The sequence below is a fragment of the Phalacrocorax carbo genome, chromosome 6 (assembly GCF_963921805.1).
Source record: "Phalacrocorax carbo chromosome 6, bPhaCar2.1, whole genome shotgun sequence".
NCBI classification, from domain to species: Eukaryota; Metazoa; Chordata; class Aves; order Suliformes; family Phalacrocoracidae; genus Phalacrocorax; species Phalacrocorax carbo.
This window is the reverse complement of record NC_087518.1, coordinates 51,360,530-51,381,949: the sequence shown is the minus strand read 5'-3', so window position 1 is coordinate 51,381,949 and position 21,420 is coordinate 51,360,530. Positions and strand designations below refer to the sequence as shown.

The 21,420-nt window shown below is 46.5% G+C and overlaps 1 protein-coding gene across 1 annotated transcript in view; it reads left to right on the top strand.

Annotated features, from left to right (window-relative positions):
* The first annotated feature begins 1,694 nt into the window (after positions 1–1,694).
* Positions 1,695–21,420, top strand: part of DMAP1 (DNA methyltransferase 1 associated protein 1) — a 32,539-nt gene continuing 12,813 nt past the window's right edge. The window contains exons 1-8 of the mRNA XM_064455252.1: positions 1,695–1,801; positions 2,133–2,292; positions 5,640–5,731; positions 6,312–6,507; positions 10,866–11,024; positions 12,173–12,340; positions 13,304–13,489; positions 16,399–16,470. Coding sequence (XP_064311322.1) covers positions 2,191–2,292; positions 5,640–5,731; positions 6,312–6,507; positions 10,866–11,024; positions 12,173–12,340; positions 13,304–13,489; positions 16,399–16,470 — 975 coding nt within the window. The 5' untranslated portion in view covers positions 1,695–1,801; positions 2,133–2,190. The remainder of the gene's footprint in view (positions 1,802–2,132; positions 2,293–5,639; positions 5,732–6,311; positions 6,508–10,865; positions 11,025–12,172; positions 12,341–13,303; positions 13,490–16,398; positions 16,471–21,420) is intronic.

The window sequence follows — 21,420 nt, the reverse complement described above, 5'->3', positions numbered from 1 at the left end:
AAAGCTCTCCCTAGAGCAGCAGTGCCAGGCTTGCCAGGCAGGCAGAACAGGGGTGAGTGTTAGCAGAGGCAGAGGAAGGCCGTGCTGGCAAAGCCCTGTCTCCCTCTGCAGACACACCCTGGGGGAGCATGGACACCCCCTCCAGGCCGCTGTAGCAAAAAAGTAAGGAAAGATGCTAGAAATGATAAGGAATGACCACATCTGCTGATAGGGAGAGAGCTTGGGTGGACATGGCAGATCTGAGAGCAAACAGCAAGGACAGGAGAAACCCGGTGACTGGCCTTGTGCTTGTGGGAGGAAGGGCCAGGATGCTAGAAGCCACCACTGGCAGCATGGGAGGGGACAGAAAAGGGGTTAAATGATTCCCAGCTCCTGCTGGGGCACACCAGCGCAGGCTGGGCCCTGATGTAGAGGTGATGCACCAGTTCCCATGGGAAGAGATTGCAAGCGGAATGGGAATGGCAGCAACTCCAGCACAGCCTGTCTGGCACTGAGGGGCTGCATGTCCAAGTCACCCAGTACAGCAGGGTTCAGCTCATCTTAGGGCAGCTGTGCAGATAAGAACCCCTCAGTGGCACCTCCTCTCCTGGGCTATCTGAGGTGGCTGGAAGATTGCTGTGGATCTCTGTGCCCCATGCTGAAACCACCTGCTTTGGGCAAACCTCCACCAGGCAGCCTTGCTCCTGCCTCAATGCAGCGGGAAGGTTATTTTCTCAAAGTGCCTCGAGGCCCTATGCTGCGGTTTCCTCCCCCTTCCCCATTCCTCCTCCCTCTTTACTTCCACAGGGAAGAGGACGGGACAGTCCTATTAATAAAACTTTCACTCCTGGCTGCCTGTGGCCTCAGGTAAGCACTGTGGCCCTGGAGCGCTTTGGGAAGGTTTCCTTGCCAAGCATGAAGGCGAGGAGTGAATGCTTTGTAAAATGAAGCCAGGCCAGGCAGCCCAAATGTGCCATGTAGTGCAGCACCCACCTGGCAGGCAGCCACCTGGCATGGCTGGCTCGCTGCTCGCCTGGAGAGCAGGAGGGTGCAACAACTGTCAGCAAGCACCCTGGCACCCAGCAAGGAGATCGGCAACCTTGGTATGAGCTCTGCGGGGAGCCGGGGTCAGCACTGAGACCCTGAGGAGAGCAAGGGCACTGCCGCTGAGCTGCCCTCTGCCACTGCACTGGGCAGTGGTGGGGTGGGGGGCGGCCCCACAGCCCCCGTGTTCCCTGCTGAGGCAGAGCCCAGCGACCCACTGCCGCGGCCCCGAGGGGACGGGCACCCTCAGCTTATCGCTTCGGGCACCTGGGGGGGTGGGGTGGTGGGAACACCCTGGGAGGCCCCGCGCATCCCGCAGCCCCCTGCTCCCGGACACGGGGCAGCCGCGGCCCAGGCTGGGGTGGGGAGTGCCCGGGCCGGGCTCGGAGACACCCACCGAGCCCGGGCCCAGCACGGCTGTGCTGCCACCTCCCGGCGCAGGAGCGAGCCCCGCCTGCAGCCAGCTCCCCGCCCGGAGCGGGAAGGAGGTACGTCGGACCTGGGCGGATCCGAGCGCGGCCGCTGGGCTGCAGGGAAGGAGGAGGAGGACTAGGCGGCGGCGGCGCCAGGCCCAGGGCGGCCGCGACCTGCCAGGAGCGGGGCGCAAATCCGCCATTTCTATCCTCGCCATCTCCATTCCCCTCCTGCCCCAACCCCCGGTAGTGCGTTCCCCAAATGGCTCCGGGCGCTTCCGGGCGCCTCTCGGCGGGAGCGGAAGTGGCGCTGCCCGGGCCGCTGTGGTGGTCGCACCGTCCCGGTGGCTGTGGAGCCGGCGCGGGTGGGTCGGCGGGTTGCGTGAGTGGGTTGGGGGCTGCCGTGTCTTCACGGCGGCAGCGCCGCCTTCTCCCGCCCGGCCTCCCGTGGCCGTGTGGGACCGCAGCGCGGCGTGTGCGGCCGCCGGGACCGGCCGGGTACAAGGGCCCGTTGTAGGGCCTGAGGGGACGGGCGGGCTGCGGGGGGTGGTGTGGTACATACATCCGCGTATGTATGGATACACGCACGCATGTATGTATGTATGTATGTATGTGTGCATGTACGCACGCATGCGTGTGCATGGGCTAGCCCCGACGGGAGGTGCCCGTTAACCCCGGCCCCGCGTTTTCCCCCAGCGCTGGAGGGGACGGACGGGGCGGCGGCGGCGGGAGAGGCCGGCGAGCAGGTGGAGAGATGGCGACGGGCGCGGACGTGCGGGACATCCTGGAGCTGGGCGGCGTGGAGTCGGAGAACACGGGTACCATCAACAAAAAGGATATCATCAACTCGGATAAGGTGAACTGCGACGCCCTGAGGGGCAGCTACTTGTTTTCGAGGCGCTGACTGACCTTGCGTGTTGTGTCTGGGGTGAATTCTGGGAAAAAGATGGATTAAAGCATGTTCCTACCATAGCTCGTTTATTTCGGGCTTCCTAGGAGGGTCTGGATATGCCTGGAGGGCCCTGCTCCTGGTGATATCTTGAAGAAATTAGAATTTTCTTCTGAGTAATAACAGTGAACCACGTGAGCCTGGCAAAACAGAATTTGGTGGTCAGAGAAGAGAGTTGAGAGGGAAGCGTTTGTTTACAACTATATCCTTGAAGAACTGAGAGGCTAATAGAACGGAACATCCTGCCTCAGAAGATGCTGAGAACTAGGTGATAAAATGTATAGTCAAAGAGGACAACTAATTGGGATGTTAATAAAGAAGTAAAACTAAGTGTCCTTTAGGTAAACTATCCTAATAATACTAAAAATCACACCCATAGGCCAGGACACACAGCCTCCCCCCCCCCAGTTTAAAGGGACCTGTACCTTTAAGTTGAAATGAGAAAGAAATTAATTATTAGCTGAGGGGTGTGAATATTATCTGTGACTGGCACATTTAACTGTATAAATGCCTTGTAGTTTCTCGGAGCAGGGTGCTGGCTTTATGGAGTTACCACACAGCACTGATCTTTGCACAAAAACGAAGTGAATAAAATACCTCCTCTCCATGTGCAGTTTGGTGTTTAGCACACCAGCTGAAGGAACCCGCTTTTTGGGAAAACACTGGGTTCCTGTGCGTTTGGGACTGTATGTGGATGGTGCTGTGGTGTTTGGGGCAGTATTTAAGCTGGAGCTGTGTAAGTGGTGGTCTGGTGAGCTGGGCCTGGCCCAGGGACATTTTCAGCCATCTCTAAAATTCCCATTTTGTGGAGCGTGAAGTGTGTTTACCATCTAGCCCACAAAGCAGATGGAAATAATATAACACAGTCCTGTGTTAGAAGACAAAAATCATTGTCTGACCTGATTGAATGGTAGATGTCTTCAAACCATGGGATTAGTCCCCATGTGGGGATGGTCTGTGGCTAGGGTTTGGGAGAACTGGGATGCCTTGCCTGTGGGAGCATGGGCAAGTTAGTAAGCTCTGTTAAGGATGTATGCCATCATGTGCTGCATTCTGTGTGGTAACATGCTACTGTATGTTGTTGGCTTCTGTATTTTAAATTCAGGCAAGGTCTTGGCTGTCCCGTGCTTTGCAAGGTGTGGGGAAGGTCAGGTCACAACTAGTTATGAGACATGGAGGTGCTTGGAAATGAGGCAGGGGAGATGAAGTCCCCAGGAGCTCTCTGGTACAGATAGTCTAATTTGAAGTAAACCCTGTGTATTTGTTTGGAAAAAACCAACAAAGCAAACACACACGACTACCCCATCCCTGAAAGTGCTTCCTGAGTGTCTTTGCTTGCCTCCGCTGAAATGTTTGTCGCTGAAGAGAAGTGCAGTGGTTTCATGACTGCCTTGCTGGGAACAGGACACACGGTATAACTGGTGTAATGGAAAACTAATGAGTTTCAGTAATTCAGAGGTTGAAATGTTAAAATGGCCATTTTTCAGCTGTTTTGGTGAATAGTGTGTTCAGTGAGCGGCTCATTGGCTGGATTCAGCCTGCAGCGTTGTGCCACTGACTGTTCAGGGTTGCGGGTTCTTTGATTTAGATGCATTTGTCTGTCAGCAGAGAGCTGAAGGAGAACTGGTGGCTGTCAGCCTCTCCTTTGAAGCAGAGAATAAGATGGGATTCTCCTCAGATTTACCTGTCTAGTGGAAAGAGAGAAGAAGGGGAGGTGCAGGGAGGGATTTGGGGAGGAGTGCAGGAGGGCAGCTGTGGCCGTGAGTGAAACATTCTGAATTTCTACAAAGTACAGAAACTAAATCAAGCCAAAGGTATAAGCCATTATGGCATAGAAAGAGCAAAATTGCTAGTAACAGTGCAGCACTTGCTCAGGAAATAGATCTGTTCTCAAGTAGAAAAGAAACAGATTGATGTCTTTAAATCACAAGAGAACTGTGAAGTACTTTCCAGTCCATTAGTGACTGAGGATGTTAAAATAAAAATTACTAGGCATAAAAACATTTAAATCAGTAGGACCAAGTAATTTGTTCTCAACTCCTAAAAGAGCTGGCTGAGCTGATCTCTGACCTGCTGATATTAACTTTTAATAAATCTGGGAACGTTGAGGGAATTCCAGAAGCCTGTGTTCAAACAGGGTGTGTGAAGACCCGCAGGTAACTGCCTCTGGCCTTACATCGCTCCTGGGCAAAGTGATGGACACTCTGGGAGAAAGGTGTTTGATTAGGAGTAGAAAGGTGCTAATACAATGAATGTCTGTCATGAAGTTTTATGGAAAGCAGTTGTAGTCAGCGCTGATAGATTTTTTTTTTTTTAAATGGGATTTTGAATTTGCTTGATAAAGGTGACTATGGATTTAATACGATTTATGATACAGTGTTAGTTTTACTATTTCAAAATATTCTCATTTAAAAGTTGGTAGCGATATTGTAAACAAGTACGTAAAAGTAGTGCCAGGCTAGTAGTTATAAAGATGGTACAGTTAGCGCAGAGCATTTGGTCTACTCGGTAAACTTGGCCCACTTAAATAAAGTGTACCTTGTTAATGTGGCTGTTACAGTATCTACCCGAATCCAAAGCTGATTGCTTTATAAACTTGTACATGTGATATGAGATGGAATGTGTCTTAGAAACCATCAGTTCTGACAGGGCTTCAGGGGCCAGATTGAGTTGCTTGCACTGAATCCCTAGTATGAAGAAACTACATCAAATAAATCTTCCCTGTATAAATGGGAGAGCAGAGGTGGGAACAGGGGTTTACTTTTATAGGTGATATCTGTAGCTTTGACATGGGGCTACAACAAAGGCTTGGTCACAACTGGTAAAAAGTGAAGTTGCTGCAGAACAAAGTGACAAAAACTAAGAGGGTGTGAAGACATTTCTTATTCTCTAAAAGGAACAGAATCACTTACTAAAATGCATTAATGTCTTCGCAGGAGGACAGTTCTTACCTAGTAAAAAAAAAAAAGCTTAGTGCACCAGCCCCTGAAAACTATTGCCAGATGTTCAACTTGAAATTTAAGTGCATGTTATCAGCAACAGCAAGTGTCTGAGTACTGGTGAGTGCTATCACTGAAAGTGGGCACGTTTTGTCTGTCAGTGTCTTCCACCAGGAGCAGGCACTTTCCTGGAGAAATTCAAGGTGTCTAAAACCAGATAAAAGTGAAAACTATCACAGGGAACCATATTACGTAGTTTAATGTTTCCCCAGGGATTGCTACTTCTGAATCTAAAATGCAATTCTTTTGTTTCAGAAAAAATCCAAGAAATCTTCAGAGACATTGACGTTTAAGAGGCCGGAAGGAATGCACCGAGAAGTTTATGCACTCCTCTATTCTGACAAAAAGTAAGAGCTTATGATCGGAGGCAGGGCAGCATCCGCTTGAAACCATGGGCAGTCTCGCTTTCCAGATCGATTCCCCTTTGTGTTTGGCCCATGCTTGTGCTCTCAGACAGTCATGGACAGTGTCTGTCTTCTCTCTTCTAAATTTGAGTGGTTTGTTCTGTGTAGGAGATGAATTAGGTATGGGCACAACAGTCTAGTACAGACAAGGTAGTGTTCTTGCCTTTCTGTATCTAATTCTTTTTTATCCGCAGCTGGGAATAGCACCTGCTTTTATTTCTGCAAAAAGAGTTCTGCTGCAGCCTGTATTTAGCTTGTTATGGATTGTGCCCTTGCCCCAGAAGTCTCTTGCATGGTTTGCTTTCCAGATGGTTCTGTTCAAACCTATCCGTGCTGTGTATTCTGTTCTCTGATGTGGGAAGCATTGCAGTCTGGGAAGTGCAAAACCTGGAGTAAAGCTTAAACTCCGGTTTTCACACCCTAGACGTTGTGGTGGCAGATCCCACCCTGAGTCTGAAAACTCTTAGGGTTTGTCCTGGGCTGCTGCTTGCTTCTTGTCAGCCGGTGCTTTTCTCCACCACAGGGATGCACCTCCACTGCTGCCAAGTGACACAACTCAGGGTTATCGAACAGTCAAAGCAAAACTGGGGTCCAAGAAAGTCCGGCCTTGGAAGTGGATGCCTTTCACCAACCCAGCGAGAAAAGATGGAGCGATGTTCTACCACTGGAGGAGAGCAGCAGAGGAAGGAAAGGACTACCCTTTTGCTAGGTTTAATAAAGTAAGTGGGAGCACTTTCAAGCAAAAGCTTATACATAGCAGCTGGAAAATACCCTTCATACAGCTTCTTGAATGTCCAGACAGAAAGTTGGTTCTTTCAGTGCATGAAGGCTGAGTTAGATTTGGCAACTGCATTTTAAATTGCAGCATGGCCTGCAGCTGTGTGACCTCAGACTATGGTGTCTCCAAATACTTTTAAGCTAAGTGGGCTTAGCACGTGGTCAGGGCTTGCTCGACCTTTCTTTCAGGTGTGCAGTCATTGATTTGGTAAGGAGGTACTATACCATCTAATACAGTTCCTAACCAACATCATCTCCCTGATTACAGGCTCTGGGTAGTAAAAGATATTCTATTCTGAGTGAGACATTAAAGTTTTGTTATTTTGCCCAGTATGAAAAAATTCACTTCAGCTTCATGACCAAAAAGCTGGCTTGCAACCTCTTGGCAAGATTCCAGCACAGATGCTGAATTACACTGCATTCCCTCTGAAATTGCTTCTGTGGTATCAGTGTGGTGCAATACCTTGTTCTTTGTGTCTTATATAAATTGTCACAATGTGTTGTTGTAATCTCCTGCTGTCTTTTGTCCCAGATGTATCTGCTTTGAGTGGCTGGGGCTTTCATGTGCATGCACAAAGAAAACGACATCAAGATTTATATTTCAAAGTCAGGACCTCCAAAGTTGGGAAGGAGCAGTGTTAGGGTGCCTCCATAATGTAATTTAACCCCCTTCATGATGTAAATATGAAGGGGAAAAAAAAAGTGTGTGATAATATGATTCCACAAAAGCTCTGCTTGTGGGTAACTGTATACAGCATTTTAAGTTTGTAACCCACAGAGCATCAGCTCTAACAAAGCCCAGCTTCCTGCAGAGTTAAGTGGTTGGTTGACCTTATATGTTAGAAGGCTGAAGCTCTGACTGATGCTTTTCCTCTTGCTGGGATGTTGGTAAGAGCCTCCTGTGGTATCTCTTCTCTGATGTCTAGGGTGGAAATCTGAAGCATGACTCACTTAGTCAAGGCACCTACCTAGCTGTCTGAGTGAAACTTTGGGAGTGTAATTGTCTCTAAGACTCTACTGCTGTAACAGTTTTTGGCTGAGTTCAACTGAGTTTATCAGAGGGGACCATGCATGGGTGCTGTAATTACATGATTCTTGCTTCCTTAACTTTATCATGTACTGTGAAATGACAGACAGAAGAGCCTTCAGCAAGGCTGCAACCTTTAGATTAGTGGCACAGACCTCTGCCATCTGCATGTGCACAATTACATAATTTAGGAGCAAGTTGTTACCCTTGTGGATCTGTGGTTGAGAGGGTAGAAGGTACAGGTGAGGAGTTTTGCAGATATTTGCTATGTCAGAGGAATTTTATTTACTTTTCCAGACTTGTCTGTGGCTTCTTTCTCACATACTTGATACTTCTGCCTGAACCTCTTACTCTCCTTGGCACAAGCTCGTTTTCCTGTGTAGTTTGTCCCACTGGTCACTGAGGCTCTTTAACCGGGCTCCCGTGCCACTGCCCAGTTCCTTTGCCTTTTCTCTCTGCTCCTAGTCTCCCACCCAAATCCCCCCTCTTTGTGAAATCCAAAATGTAAACTTAGGTTTCACAGTGTACACTGAAGCTTGATCCAAGGTGTGAAATAGGAATATAAAAGCAGCTTCACTGGTGTCAGAGCAAAAGTCCATCTCAGCTGATGTTCTGTTTCTGGCTACCATTAGTAAAGGCTTAGAGAAAGAGCATGAGAATGGGGCAAATATAGATAATTTCTTCTCAGCTTCTACTGGTCTTTGGCTTAAGGATTTCTTAACTTGGAATTTGTGTTTAATAATTCTTGCTAGGTACATTCAGGGCAGAAAGCTGCTTTGTGAATATCCCATGGGTATGAGTTCTGCAGGTTAATTTTGTATGGTGTGCAAAGGTGCTTTCTTCTGTTCAGTTTAAACTGCTGCCTTGTTTCATTTGGTGCCTCTGAGATCTTGTGTTTCATGATGTCCTTGCTATGTACTGTGTTTTCCATCATTTGACATACATCTGCCCTTCCGTGCCCTGTGTCACCCTTGTTGTTCTCAAATATACTTTCTTTTGAAATGGGTGGACTAAGCATTTGTGTTTCACTTCTGGAAGCATGGCGGGTTTGTACATTAGCTGTATTTCTCTTCTCCCCTTCCCCGAACATTTTTAATCTTCAATTTGTCTTTTCACCACTGCTGGGCATTGTGCTGATGTTTTCACAGAAGTGTCTCATGGCTCCAGGATCCTTCCTGAATAGTTTCAGCTAATTTAATGCCTATCATTGTGGGAGTTTGTAGTGTGAAAGCTAGGACTGAGAGGGTTTTTCTGGGCCATTGAATCCTCTTCTTGGCTCTTTCAGGTCCTGCACCATCCGGTCCCTTTCATAATCTGATCGTTTCTTTTGAAAAGCACTTGGATTTTCCTGCCTCGGTGCTTCCTTGGGAAGCTGTTCCAGACTGTCTCTGCTTCATTTCTCATTTCCAGGTTAAATTCTCCATGTTAAAGTGGCATTTCTTTACAAGTCAAATTCTTTGTCCTTACTTCACTTGTTCTTTTCTTCTTGTGGGTATTTGTTTCATTCTGTCTAGCATACTTGAAACTTGCAGTCAGGTTCCCTTTCAGACTTCCTTTGCTAGGCTCCTTTCTCTTCCAGTCTGCTGTGGGAAGACAAGCTCCCTACCCCATTACTCATCCTCATTGCTCTTCTCTGTACTTGTTCCCATTTCAGTTCATCTTTCTTGAACGTGGGTCAGTAGAGTTATAGTTGGTATCCTCAGCAAGGTCTTGTGGTGCAACTGAAACCCTGCCAGTTTCTGCCGGAAATCCCTCTCTGGGACTCATATTTGCATTTCCATGGCTGCGTTGAATTTGAATTTATGGTCATCCTGTGGTTGGCTCAAGCTTCCCATCTGATGAGTTCTCACCTTCTTACTTCTTGACAGTTCTCACCTGAGCAGCCGTGAAAGTGGCTGAGGAAGTGTTTGGGGGACTGCTCTTTGCTCTTGTCCCATTCTGTTCTCTGACCTGGCATCTGCCACCTTCCCTTCCATCCACTGCAGAGGGCCCTGCTGGCTCTTTTCCTGTATGTATGCTACTCTAGAAGTTTTTCTCTTTTTCATTATGTACATAGGGCATCCTTACAGTGTCTAATAGGATGGTGCTTATCCTGGTAGAAGTGGCACTTGAAGGTTGAGGTGCAGTATGTCCCCAGGAGATATGCTTCACCTTTATGCTTCTGTATCTAAGTGATGGACGAGAGGCAGTAGACCTAAAGAGATTGTGATTTGGAGGCTCAGAAATGCTCCTCTGGTCTGTATGGAGTTTATGAGGAGACACTTCTGGTGTAGGACTCAGGATGGTGTAGAGGTGTTGAAGCATGAGCGCTGTTCACATGTGCACCATGTTTTTGTGTCAAGGCAGGACCTCCTAGGGCTGAGCAAAGTTCAACTGCAGGAGTAGTGGGAGGGGATAAGGGAGGAAAGCACAGACTTGTTTGCACTTTTGCTTTACCATGCACTAGGACTTCCCCTAATAAAATAAGAATATTTACTGTTCCTTTAATACTGATGTGACACTTGTGTTCTGGACAGAGCCCTTGCAGAGCAGTTCCAGGCTGGGGCCAGTGGTGTGGGTTTGGCCTTTTAGGCACCTGGGACACTCTGAGAGCTGGACTGTCATTTGGCCCTGTGGTTCTGCTGGAGAAAGGGTGGGTGAGGAAGGGATGGACTAAGTTGTTTGCCAAGTTTACGGCGCTCAGTTGTACAGCACCCAGCCTTTCAGATCTTCACAGCACTGTTGGCACCAAACATGAAACAAGTGGGTCATGTATCAAAGCAGGAGGTGTGCTAAAGGCTAGGAACCACTGCTTCTTGCTTTTCCCGTTCTTCCCTTACAAATGAGCATGTCCCAACCCAAGTAGGGTTGACTGTCAGAGCAGTTTATATCAAGGTATCTGTGCTGCTATGTGAGAGGAATGCAGGGAGGCTGGCTGAACCTTGGTTTCACTGTTATGTTAGTCTGATAATTTTGAAACCTATTGTCAGGATGTGGGTTGCTGACCTCTGCTGTGTCAGCTACCTGAAACAGGTTTCAGCCTCCCAGGGAGTAGTTCCTGGTAGGCTCCTCAGAACGTCATGTCTGCAGCTCTGAGATCACACATTGCTCCTTATCAAGTCCCCTGCCTGCTTGTCATGTTTCCTACCAGGACCCATTGCTCAGGATCTTGGCAGCCCCCTCCTGTCAGTGCACTGCTCTTGTTCTTGGCTCAAGTATCTCAGCCTCTACCAGCTGGCAGTGAGAAGGGCAGTGCTGCAAGAGAGCTGCCATGTTTTTCTTTTTCCTGCATAGACAGTACAGGTACCTGTCTACTCAGAGCAGGAGTACCAGATGTATCTCCATGATGATGCGTGGACCAAAGCTGAGACAGACCACCTATTTGACCTGGCTCGGCGTTTTGATCTTCGCTTTGTGGTGATTCATGACCGCTATGATCACCAGCAGTTCAAGGTGAGTCCCAAGGGCCAAGGTGCTGCTAGAAACTTGCTGCTATGGCAAGTGCAAGGCTTGCTGCATTGTAAAGACCAAATTACCCTTTATATCAACTTAATTAGGGGAAAATAATGAATTATTGGCAGCAAGGAATATTGAATTTCCAGCACGGGGCATTGCTGCTTGCTTTGTTTGTAATTAAATCCACTGTGACTTGTGCTCATTCCATGTTGTGTTTTATTAGAAAGTTAGGTTTGTGCCTGCCAGCAGAACAACTCATTGTTCCTTGAAGATAAGTTAGCTGGAGAGTTTGTTTAGCTGAGCAGTATAGGTGTCCCGGATTCCAGTCTAGGCCCTGGCAGAAGGATCTGCTAACAGTCCCTCGGGATTGTGATTTTTCCCTGGTGCTGCTCCTGACTTGTGGTCTGACTTGGTGCAAGCTTCTGTCATCTCTGCTGTGAAGCAGGGACCATCAGTGGTCTGAAGATGCAACCCTCGTGTCATGATCCTAAATCTCCTGTAACTGCTGGTTCCCATGTCTTTTGGTGCCTTGAGGGAACAACGTGGCTCCTACAGAACAGCTCCAAATGCTGGAGGTTTTTGTTGCCCTCTGAAAGACTTGTGTGAAGAGCCTGTAGCAAAGAGGAATAACAAGCCTGTCCAGCTGGGCAGCCCAAACACCTTTGGCACCTGGAATAAGGGAACACAGCTCAGACTCTATGTAACAATGGGCAATGAATTGTTGCTGCTGATACCTTCTTGGTTATGGCTTAAATAGCCATTTCCTGGAGCAGCTCAGAGGAGACCTCCAGTACATTTGTCACAGTTCCCTGTTCACAGGTTTTCTCCTCTTGAGACAAATATCCTTGCATTCTTTTATCTGGGAGTGCTTCACTGCTGTATTTATTGTCTCTAACCCTCAGCTGTAATGTTGGACCGTCTGGTGGGTGTTTTTTAAAGCAGTAGCTGTGAACCCATGAGAGTTAATTGACACAGTTCGCTGAGAAACTCACCCTTCCCTGTGGTTCCACTGGGACTGGCAAGGCTCCTCTTAGGCACTGTGTCTTATACCCTATCTGACATCCTTCAGCTGGTGGTCCTTGGCTACTGCATCAGGTTTTGCTTGGTTCTTTCATAATGTTGTCCTCCTGTGACGTCTTCCACAGAAAAGATCAGTGGAGGACCTGAAGGAACGGTATTACCACATCTGTGCCAAGCTGGCTAATATTCGTGCAGCTCCGGGCACAGACCTGAAAATCCCAGTCTTTGATGCTGGCCATGAGAGGCGAAGGAAGGAACAACTGGAAAGGCTGTACAATAGGACACCAGAGCAGGTAACCTGGGGAAGAGAGCATCACTGCTCCAGAAGATTTATGATAAGTTGAATGAGTGGGTGGATGACATAGGCCAGGGGGTGGGAAAGGGAAAGACTGGACAAGAAAAAGGCAATACCTAAGTACTGCTTCTGTTGTTAAGTTTGTGTCATTCTAAGGGATATGAAAGGACAATAATGGAGAAATCTGACTACAGGAGAGAGGGCTAGGTGAGCAGAGTTATGGTCTCTGGTAACTGCCAACACCTTCTCTGTTACACTTACTAAACTAGTCCTCTGAATAGAAACAAATTCTCAGATCAGTGTCCCTGAGTCCCACCAGGAGAGAATGATTTCTTTTAGAGGAAAAAAATCTTGTGAGAAAACATCAAAGACTGTAAATCTGCATGTTTAGTTCTCCTCTTTGTTGAAGCTGTGTAACAGGCCGAGGGTTTAGAGGTTAAGGAACTGTGTGTTCCCCAAAGGCAGGGGGAGAGCCTCCTTTTCTATTAGTAGTTCCCTCTAATGACAGGTTCACATGTGTAATGACTCTGCTTGTCCTTCCCACATTGACTGGTGTGCTGATACTAGGCATAGCTGCTCTAAGTTCTACATATCCCCCATGGCTGAGGAGGGGAGTCAGGTTTTCGCAGCACTGCATTTACAGCTACAGTGTATTTGGGCGCTTTTACCCTTCTATCTGTGCTCTTGCCCTCCTGGTCTGGAGGAGGGATTAATCACTTATGGATGTGCTGAAGGGTGCATCATGGATGTTGCCACACAGTACCTGCAAGTTTGTAGACTGGAATTTCCATGGGTGCAGAGTAAGGCTATGGAAGATAATGTGCTCTGCACGGTATTAGGCAGGGGAGCTTAAAGACATTCCCAGGCTGGCCCAGTGCAGAGTTGTTATCGGTAGATGGCCCCCTTGCCTTGCTAGGCCGCCTCTGCTGCTCTGATTGCCTTTCCGTGCTCTGGTCTGCAGGTGGCAGAAGAAGAATACCTCATCCAGGAGCTCCGCAAAATCGAAACCAGAAAGAAAGAGAGAGAAAAGAGAACCCAAGACCTGCAGAAACTCATCACAGCTGCTGACACCACCACGGAGCAGAGACGCGCCGAGCGCAAGGCTCCCAAGAAGAAGCTTCCACAGAAAAAGGAGACAGAAAAGCCTGTAAACATTTATCTGGTTTTTTTTCCTACTTTGTGCTTTGGCTGGGTAATATGGTTTTCCTTCAACAATCCTAGTGGGATCAGGCCCTCAGCTTTTTAGGGGGAAGTGGCTGCTGGCTGGATTCTGGCAGATGTGTTTTTGGTTACATCTTTTGGAAGGCAGAATTGTCTAAGGTGTCCATTGTCAGAGTCCTCTAGTGTGCTCTCTGTCTCTCTTCCATTTGAAAAATGCTGGTTTAAGTCTTGTGTCCCTTTCCCTCCCTGAGAAATGGGATGAAAAGGTACCAGCCATTCATGCCTCATGAAAGGGAGGAGCAGGGAGACAGATGGTTCTCCCAAGTGTGTTCTGGTACTGCTGTGCAGGGTTGTCCCACAGACCCATTGTCTTTCACCTGCCTTCTTTTCATAGTCTAGGTTTTCCTTTCCTTCCCCCCTCCTGGGTCTTAGCAGCATCTCCCCAAGCTCAGTGCATGCCCCTCTTCTGATCCTTAGCTGTGATCAGAGCAGCCCTGCTGGGGGACTCCTGTATTCTGGGAACTATTGCTTCTTATTTCTCCCTCAGCTGAGCTAAAGTCTATGGAACCTGGAACACAGGTTTCAATCAATCAATTTCAATTGATGTTACCTCAGTTTCCCTTTCTGGAAAGAGGACAGTGTGGACTGAACTAGGAACTTTAGTAGGAAAGGGCTGTTAAAAAATCTCAGATGTTTCCAGTGATTCCCTGGGAATTCCTGTCCCTCCACCTTGTGAAGAGAGAGCACTTGTGTCATTGTCCTCCAAAAGGGAGAGAAGTAGTGAATTCTAGACAGTTATTGCTTGATGAAGTGTATCTAATGGCCACCACTTTCTTAAAACTTTTAAAAATTTTTTTTCATTTTTTGGGATTGGGGGGGTTGGGCCCCATATAATAAATATGTGTTAAACTTCCCTCCACCCCCCAATGAATATAGTATCTCTGGGCATCTTGTGCGTTGAATTCCCTTGAGGGTTGATCTGGTAAAGCTCACCCATGGCTGGCATACTTCCCTTTAAAGAAAGCAGATGGTGGTAATGAAAAAAGGGTGATGATGGAGAATGGGTCTGGGAAGATGCTGAGGATGCCAAGGTGAGGGAGTCCAGTCCTAAATATTGCCTATTGGCTGGCGCCTGTCTGCAGGCATATAGTGGATAGGCACGCCAGGGTGGGCAGAGAAGCAGTTTCTGTTGTTGCACTAGCATCATTTCAACCATGACAGAGTCCATTAGGAGTCAATTACCAACTATAGCCAGGAAATGTTAAGAAAAAAATTGCATTTTAACTAAGAATTTGAATTGGGAGCTGCATCAGCATCATTTCAACAAAGGAAAATCATTTACCAAAGAGTCAATTGAGGTTGAAGCGTTTACAGCATGTACAGGCACGCAAGGCAAAAGAACCCATTTAATTGCTTATGCGCTGAGTGCAGTCAGAGTTGTCTTGGCTAAGCCAATGATGCTGATTTACCCTCACTGCTTCTGTCAGGGCGTTCAGCAACAGGCTGGGGGGCAGAGTTCAGGGAGTCTGAATGCCAGCCTTCATCCAAAGGAAGCAGAGAAGATTGGTTTTTGAGTGCAGCGCTCTCTGTCTAATAATCCAGGCAGGAAGACTACATCCTACCAAAGATCAAAGTGATGCCTGCAAGTTCATGAGCCCTGTTGGTAGTTGGAGAATACCTTTTCCACCATAGTCATGTTTAGAAATCTCTTCCTGGGGCCCCTGTTTATTGGACTTGCCACAGATAAAATAAATCTTAATGCCTGGCCACGCAGAGCAGTTTGCAAGGTGCCACCCCAAGACCAGGACATACGGATAGCTGATAGAGATGTGAGAGTCATTGGCAGGGAACTTGACGAATTGAGTCACTGTCCTTCAGCATCTCTTATGATCTTGGGGCAGCCCAGGTTGTCTCAGTCCTGCCTGGAACAAAGAGCAAGCTGCAGAACCTCTCTGCAGAGAAATGTGGGAGCAGCAAGGCAAATGCTGTCTCCAAAGAAATCGGGAGATTTGAGGTGACTCTTCCTTCTGGAAAAGCGTGATTGAGCGTGCGTTTTGCAGAGATTGTGGCTATTATAGATTGAAACCTGACTATCACTGACCCATTCACAGGACCCCACACCATTCAGTGCTCAGGACCCTGCAGATAGTCTGGTTTAATAATTTCAAAGTACGCTCAGCTTGTGCTTTGCTCAGCAGCACAGATTTTTAAGGGATTTAATTATTTTTTTTTCATTTAGTTGAAATGCAACTAAATGGTCTACTGTCTAGCAGCAGCATTAGAAGTTTGCTGTCTTACATTACTGTGCTTGAAATCTGAAGTGGGGAAGAAAGAAAATTGTCTAACGAGTGGACAGATGGCAAAATGTACATGAACAGCAGGCCTCCTTGGAGGGGTGCAGTCCTTACTTGCTTGTTAGTGGGCTCATGTCTGTACAGTCAGGGGTTTCTCAGCTCATTCCTTAGAGGACTTGCAGTCAGAAGCCAAGATTTAGGGAAGTCCTGGGCTATTTTGATCAGTGAAATGGGCCTAAGTTAGGTAAGAATGATATTGTGTAAATATACATGTTAGTATAACGAGTACCATCTAGGGTTTGGGTTTGTGATTGGGTGGATGGGTGTAAGGATCTTTGTAGAGTAGTGCATTTAAACCAACCAAGCAAAAATGCTTGAGCTCTCCAAAGATACCTTGATATTTTTTCTCAGTGAATTGCCTGGGATTTTCCCACTGAATCCCATTGCTTGGGATTTTCCTCTTGCCTAAGCTCTGACATGTGGCTGTGGCAGGTGGTTCTCTGTCACAGGAAACAGTGTTTCCCCTTCAGATAGTCTCTATGTGAAATCTTGTGTTTCTTGTGTTTCCTCTGTAAACACATCCTGTTTCGATCTCTTTCAGGCTGTTCCTGAGACTGCTGGCATCAAGTTTCCTGACTTCAAATCTGCAGGTGTCACGCTGCGAAGCCAGAGGGTAGGCTGTTGTCCTGGTCCCCTGGGACCTCTGTTAATGTCTTTCTGTCTGTCTGTCTGTCTCCTCATCTATTCTCCTTTTATAGCTAAAGAAAGTTGAGTTCTTGCCTCTAAAATAAGAAAGGAATTCCATAAATGTGGAGACTCAGAAACCTGGAATGCTGGCTCTGTGAAAGCCAGCTCATTGCCTTGCAGGGGCACCTGAACTTGCTGGTCTTTGTTACTGGTGTACCCACTCTGCTGGTAGGCACATGCGACGGGCCCAGATAGAGCTGCCTAGTCCAAACAGAGCACGCAGCCAAATGTATTAGGCCTCATAGAGCATGGGTGTCAACAGACGAGAGGTGCTTTAATAGCAGGATGCTCAGGTTGTGACTTGAAAAGGAGAGACACACATAAACGTATACAATTTATAGCCTTCCTATTTCCATTATCTTCAGAAAATATTTTGGGGAAAAGCCCCTTTGTTCATTCTGTCACACAGATACCCCTGAGAAAAGAACTTTCTTGCTGTTTTATCAGCAAGACTTGACGCCTGTCTCTTAGCGACAGATTTTGGGGTACTGAGTAAGTTAAACCCACCTGGCTGACTGAATGTTTTCAGGGGGGTTTTGATAGCAAAATCCTTTTTGCCCAGTACAAGTACTTTTTGTTTTTCCTAGCCAGATAAAACAATCCTTAGCTGCGTTATTGTAGGAAAGGTGGAGAAGTAGGTTCCTTGCCTGGCACCCTCACTTGGCATAGTCATTTTCTAGGTCGCTTTTAAAAGCTGTTTTATGGGATGTTCTTTTGATGTCAGAATAGTTTTAGATCTTGCTGGGAACACCCTGGGGCTGTTAGTAGAAATGTGTTTGGGATCAGGCTGCTTTGACGTACAGGTATGTGTGCACATTAGAGGTGGTGTGCCTCAGCAAGGTCACTGCTGGGGGACCCCTTTAGTGTACAGGTGCCAACATCTGCAGGCTACCTGTACGAGTGAGGGGCTGCAGCCTTGACAAAGTCAAAAATCCCAACAAGTGACAGGCAAGACTGCAGTGCATGCGTTGAGATTTATGGAGACGTGGCAGATGTGTTCTCCGGCACTAAGATAAATAGAGTAATTTATGGAGATTGATTTGGATTTTGAAAACTAATAAGTGATGGTTGATCTTTTCTGTTTTTTTACCCTCCCTGTAAGAGAAGCTGAGCAATAACCTGTCAGGATGGAACCATCTGGCAAAGCCAGCAGCCTTTTCGTGTGCCAAACAGGCAATTCAAAACCAAGCCTTTGTGAAAATGGGTGCTGCATGCTTCTCCCTGTTCTCTAATGCTCGCGAAATGCAGCAATAAGCTGAGGCATGGCAGTCTGATTCAGCAACTTTCAGCCTGCAGTAGCCACACTCCTGGGATGACCTAGAGCTACTTCCCATGCTCGGCTTGATGAAATTTTTAAGGAGATAAATGCTGTTATTAGAAGTACCTGTGGTTTGCAAATTGAAAAAGATTGCAAATCACTGATCTAGATTAAAAAACAACACTTTGTTGCTTGGGAATGTGAAACCAGCCTCCAACCCAGCAAAAAGAATTCATTTGTGGCTTTTAGTCAGTCACCTGGCTTCCTTATTCAAGTCTTCCCTGTTTTTAAAACAGGAGCTGATAGACTCACTTGCTTCACATACGGGCCATGGGGAGAATTAATTACATGAGGTCAGTACGGGCCTTTTGAACTGGTAAGAGATGCTGAAGTGTGAAGTGGTATAGAGTTGACAATCCATACTAATCTGAATTATTTTACTTGCGGGATTTATGTGGCAAACCCTCTACACGCCAGTGGTGTGGAATTGATAAGGACGGGAGCTGACTAGGACGAAGTGAGGAATTGGGATGCTGTGCTGGAAACTCGTACTCTGGCAACATCTAGTGTAAGATGTTTTGCCCTGAGCACATTGGAAAATGATTTCTAAAGGCTTGTGACATCCTGCAGTAAATTCTTTTGCCTGAGGACCTGGAGGGTTCCTCAGCTAAAGGCTCCTACTGCCCTCCTTTATTTTGTACTTTGCTACCGTGCTTTATGCTTTCATAGTTAGGCAAAGTTGGATTTTGCGCTGAGATCAGGGACTCAACCTCTGTCACGTGTGAAAAATGTACCGTATCACCCCCAGGATAATAGCACTTAAGCTTTGATTAGGGGTGGTTTTTTTTTCCTTTTTTTTCCTGAGGATTTATAATCAGTCTGAAAACTTGAGTTAAAATTAATTTATAGAAATGAGTCCTTGAAGAAAAGTTAGCAATCTGTATTCAACTTAATTTGTTCCTAGAAGTTTTTACGACAATAGCTGTGGCTTTTCAAATTCCCCCTGTTGTTAAAACTTACAAAATCTTATGCACAGAATGAATTTGAAGACTTTTCCCCCCTAGGATTAATGGTCACTTATGGCCATTATTCTTCATAACGGAAAGTTTCTCCTTCAGCAGACACTGAAGAGTAATCTCCAGTGAGTTCAACAAGCTGCCTTCTATCACAATGGCTTCAGTCTCCCATTGTTCTCCATGAGTCTGTGGCCACAGGCAAAGAAGGCCACAGACCCCATGCCCTTGCTCTGCATGGGATTTCCCCTCTGCCTCTTGGCAGCACAGACCGCAAGTTTCTCTAAGGCAGTAGGCAGTTGGGCATGATGAAAAGCTTCATCTTAATTCAAGGCAGTGTATTGCCTTGGTGCCACTGGGAACAGGAGGCAGTAGCAAATGTTTTGGAAGGGGGTAAGCCTTTCATGAGTTTCTTGAAACAGAATTTTAGACCTTTGCTGTTAGTAAAACAGTGTTATGAAAATAACATCAGAAAAGTATTATTAATCCTAAGTGTTACTTCTGGAAAACTTCCTGTTATACCAGGTCTGCTCAGCTGGGAGGGCAGACAGCCAAAGAGCCAGAGGAAATGAGAGATGGGTAGGGAATTTGTACAGGGAAAGGAGAGGAAGATACTAAAGGGAAAGCAGGCAGCTATGAGGAAGAAAAGCTTTGCTGAGGATCTGCCTGGAGGAAAGGAAAATGAGAGCTGTTGAACTTGAATCTTTTCCAGGACCCAGTCAAACCAACAGTAACCGCATGTTTGTGATCTAGGCATCGTGTTGCTTCTGTAGGGCAGAGTTGGGTTTGTTTTGAATTTACCACAGTGCTTCTGTACCATGCCATGTTCGGCTTTCTTTTAAGTTTTAACCTTTGATTTGACTTTATTGTGTTCGGAGCACTTGACTTTGGCATACTTACATCTCTTCAGTGTCTTTTAAGTTGCTCATCTTCTCTCAGCCTTCTCTGCGAATTTTAAGTTATGATTTTGTTAATGCTGTTGAATTGCTGCAGCAGTGCTTTTAAGAAGGAAGGTGATGGACAGAAAATGGTGGATGTTTGTCCCTGCTCCTGTGCGTTGAGGTGTAAGTCTGTGTCCTTGCTCTGTTGTCATGGGTTTGGAAACAAAGGAACTGGAAGAGAATTGTTTGAGTGATGTCTCATCTGGAAACAGAACAAAACTCTGGGATGAAAAGGAGTTTGTAGAGATCTCATTCTGCAGAAAGGACTGAGGGATGCTCCAGCTTAGTCATTCAAAGCTGGCCACCTCCCCTCGGAAAAGGCTTCAGCCAGCAGCCTGACTCCATCTGCTAACTGGGATCTTGTAGACAAATTGCCAGTTGGACCAATTAAAAAAAAGGAGAGGAAGGAAAATTACAAGTACAGCTTTAGTACCCATTGATTCAAATATTCACACTCACCAGCTTTTAAATATTTACTAGCCTGCTGAGCATTTTTAGCACTGATTAATGAGTAAGAATTTACTGTGGTTGTGGGGGGAATGTGTGTGTGCGAGTTCTCTTCCATTTGTTTTTTCTTGGAGTGGGAACTGAGTGTTTCCTACAGCTCCAAGGTGAATGCTATTTCTAGAGGAAGATGGGGTTGTATGTATATGTTTAGACGTGTTTATTCTCTGTATTTGATCTGACCCACAATTAAATGGCCAAGCACGGCGCCTGTTTACTCTACATCAGAGGCTGTTGGCTCTGTTCCTTCCCTGTCATTAATGCAAACCCAGACCTCATTGGCTGTGAACATGTGAAACATCTGTCTGTCCTCCTGCGATCAGTACTGTCCCTTCAGAGGTTCAGCTTTGGAAGCAGTTTCATGAAATATCAGTTATTTTTATTTGGATTTGATAAATCTAATTACTTGAGGCAATTAATAATTTATTTGTTTTGTATTGATTGCACTCCAAGGCATCCTGGCATCAATCTGATGGAGATCAGCACACCCTTATTAGTTAGGAAAGTTTATGTTTCCAGATCTGAACATCCCATGGATTAGTTAGCTAAGATGTGCTTGTTGCTTCTGCTAGTGATTTTTCATTAGCGAAGTTGAAGTAGCGGAGTTGTATTAGCACTCTACAAGAGAGTGGATGAGAGTGATTTCCACGGGGAGCCTGAAAGAGGTGTAGAAGGAAAGTAGTAGTGTCATTTCTGTGAATAAAAGTTATGAACAAATGATGCAGGCTGGATCGAAGTCATGTTGTGGCATTGCCATCTATTTGTTGTATTACATGCCCTTTAATTAGGGCCAAGAGAGTGCTGGTGCATTTCCTAATCAAACTCCTGCCTGTAGAGAATGAAATAAGATGAAAATATTGGAGTATTTATTTTTAGAGAACAGCAAAGGATACAAAATCTTGAATGAACTAGAGAAGGTGAATCCAACACTTCTCTTCCTCTGTTCTCATTCTTAGCCAAACTGAAAGGTGGTTAATGTTAAATTGCATGAAAATGCATCCGTCACCTTTTTCATGGAGCTCTTTGGTGTGGGAGAGCATCTGGACCACAGCCTTAGGAGGCTCTCGGGTATAAAGAGAGCACTCTGGTTATGGTAATGGGGACTTTTAAAATAAGCTGTAGTTCTGGAAAGGATGCTCCATGTTTCTGCTTCTGTTGAG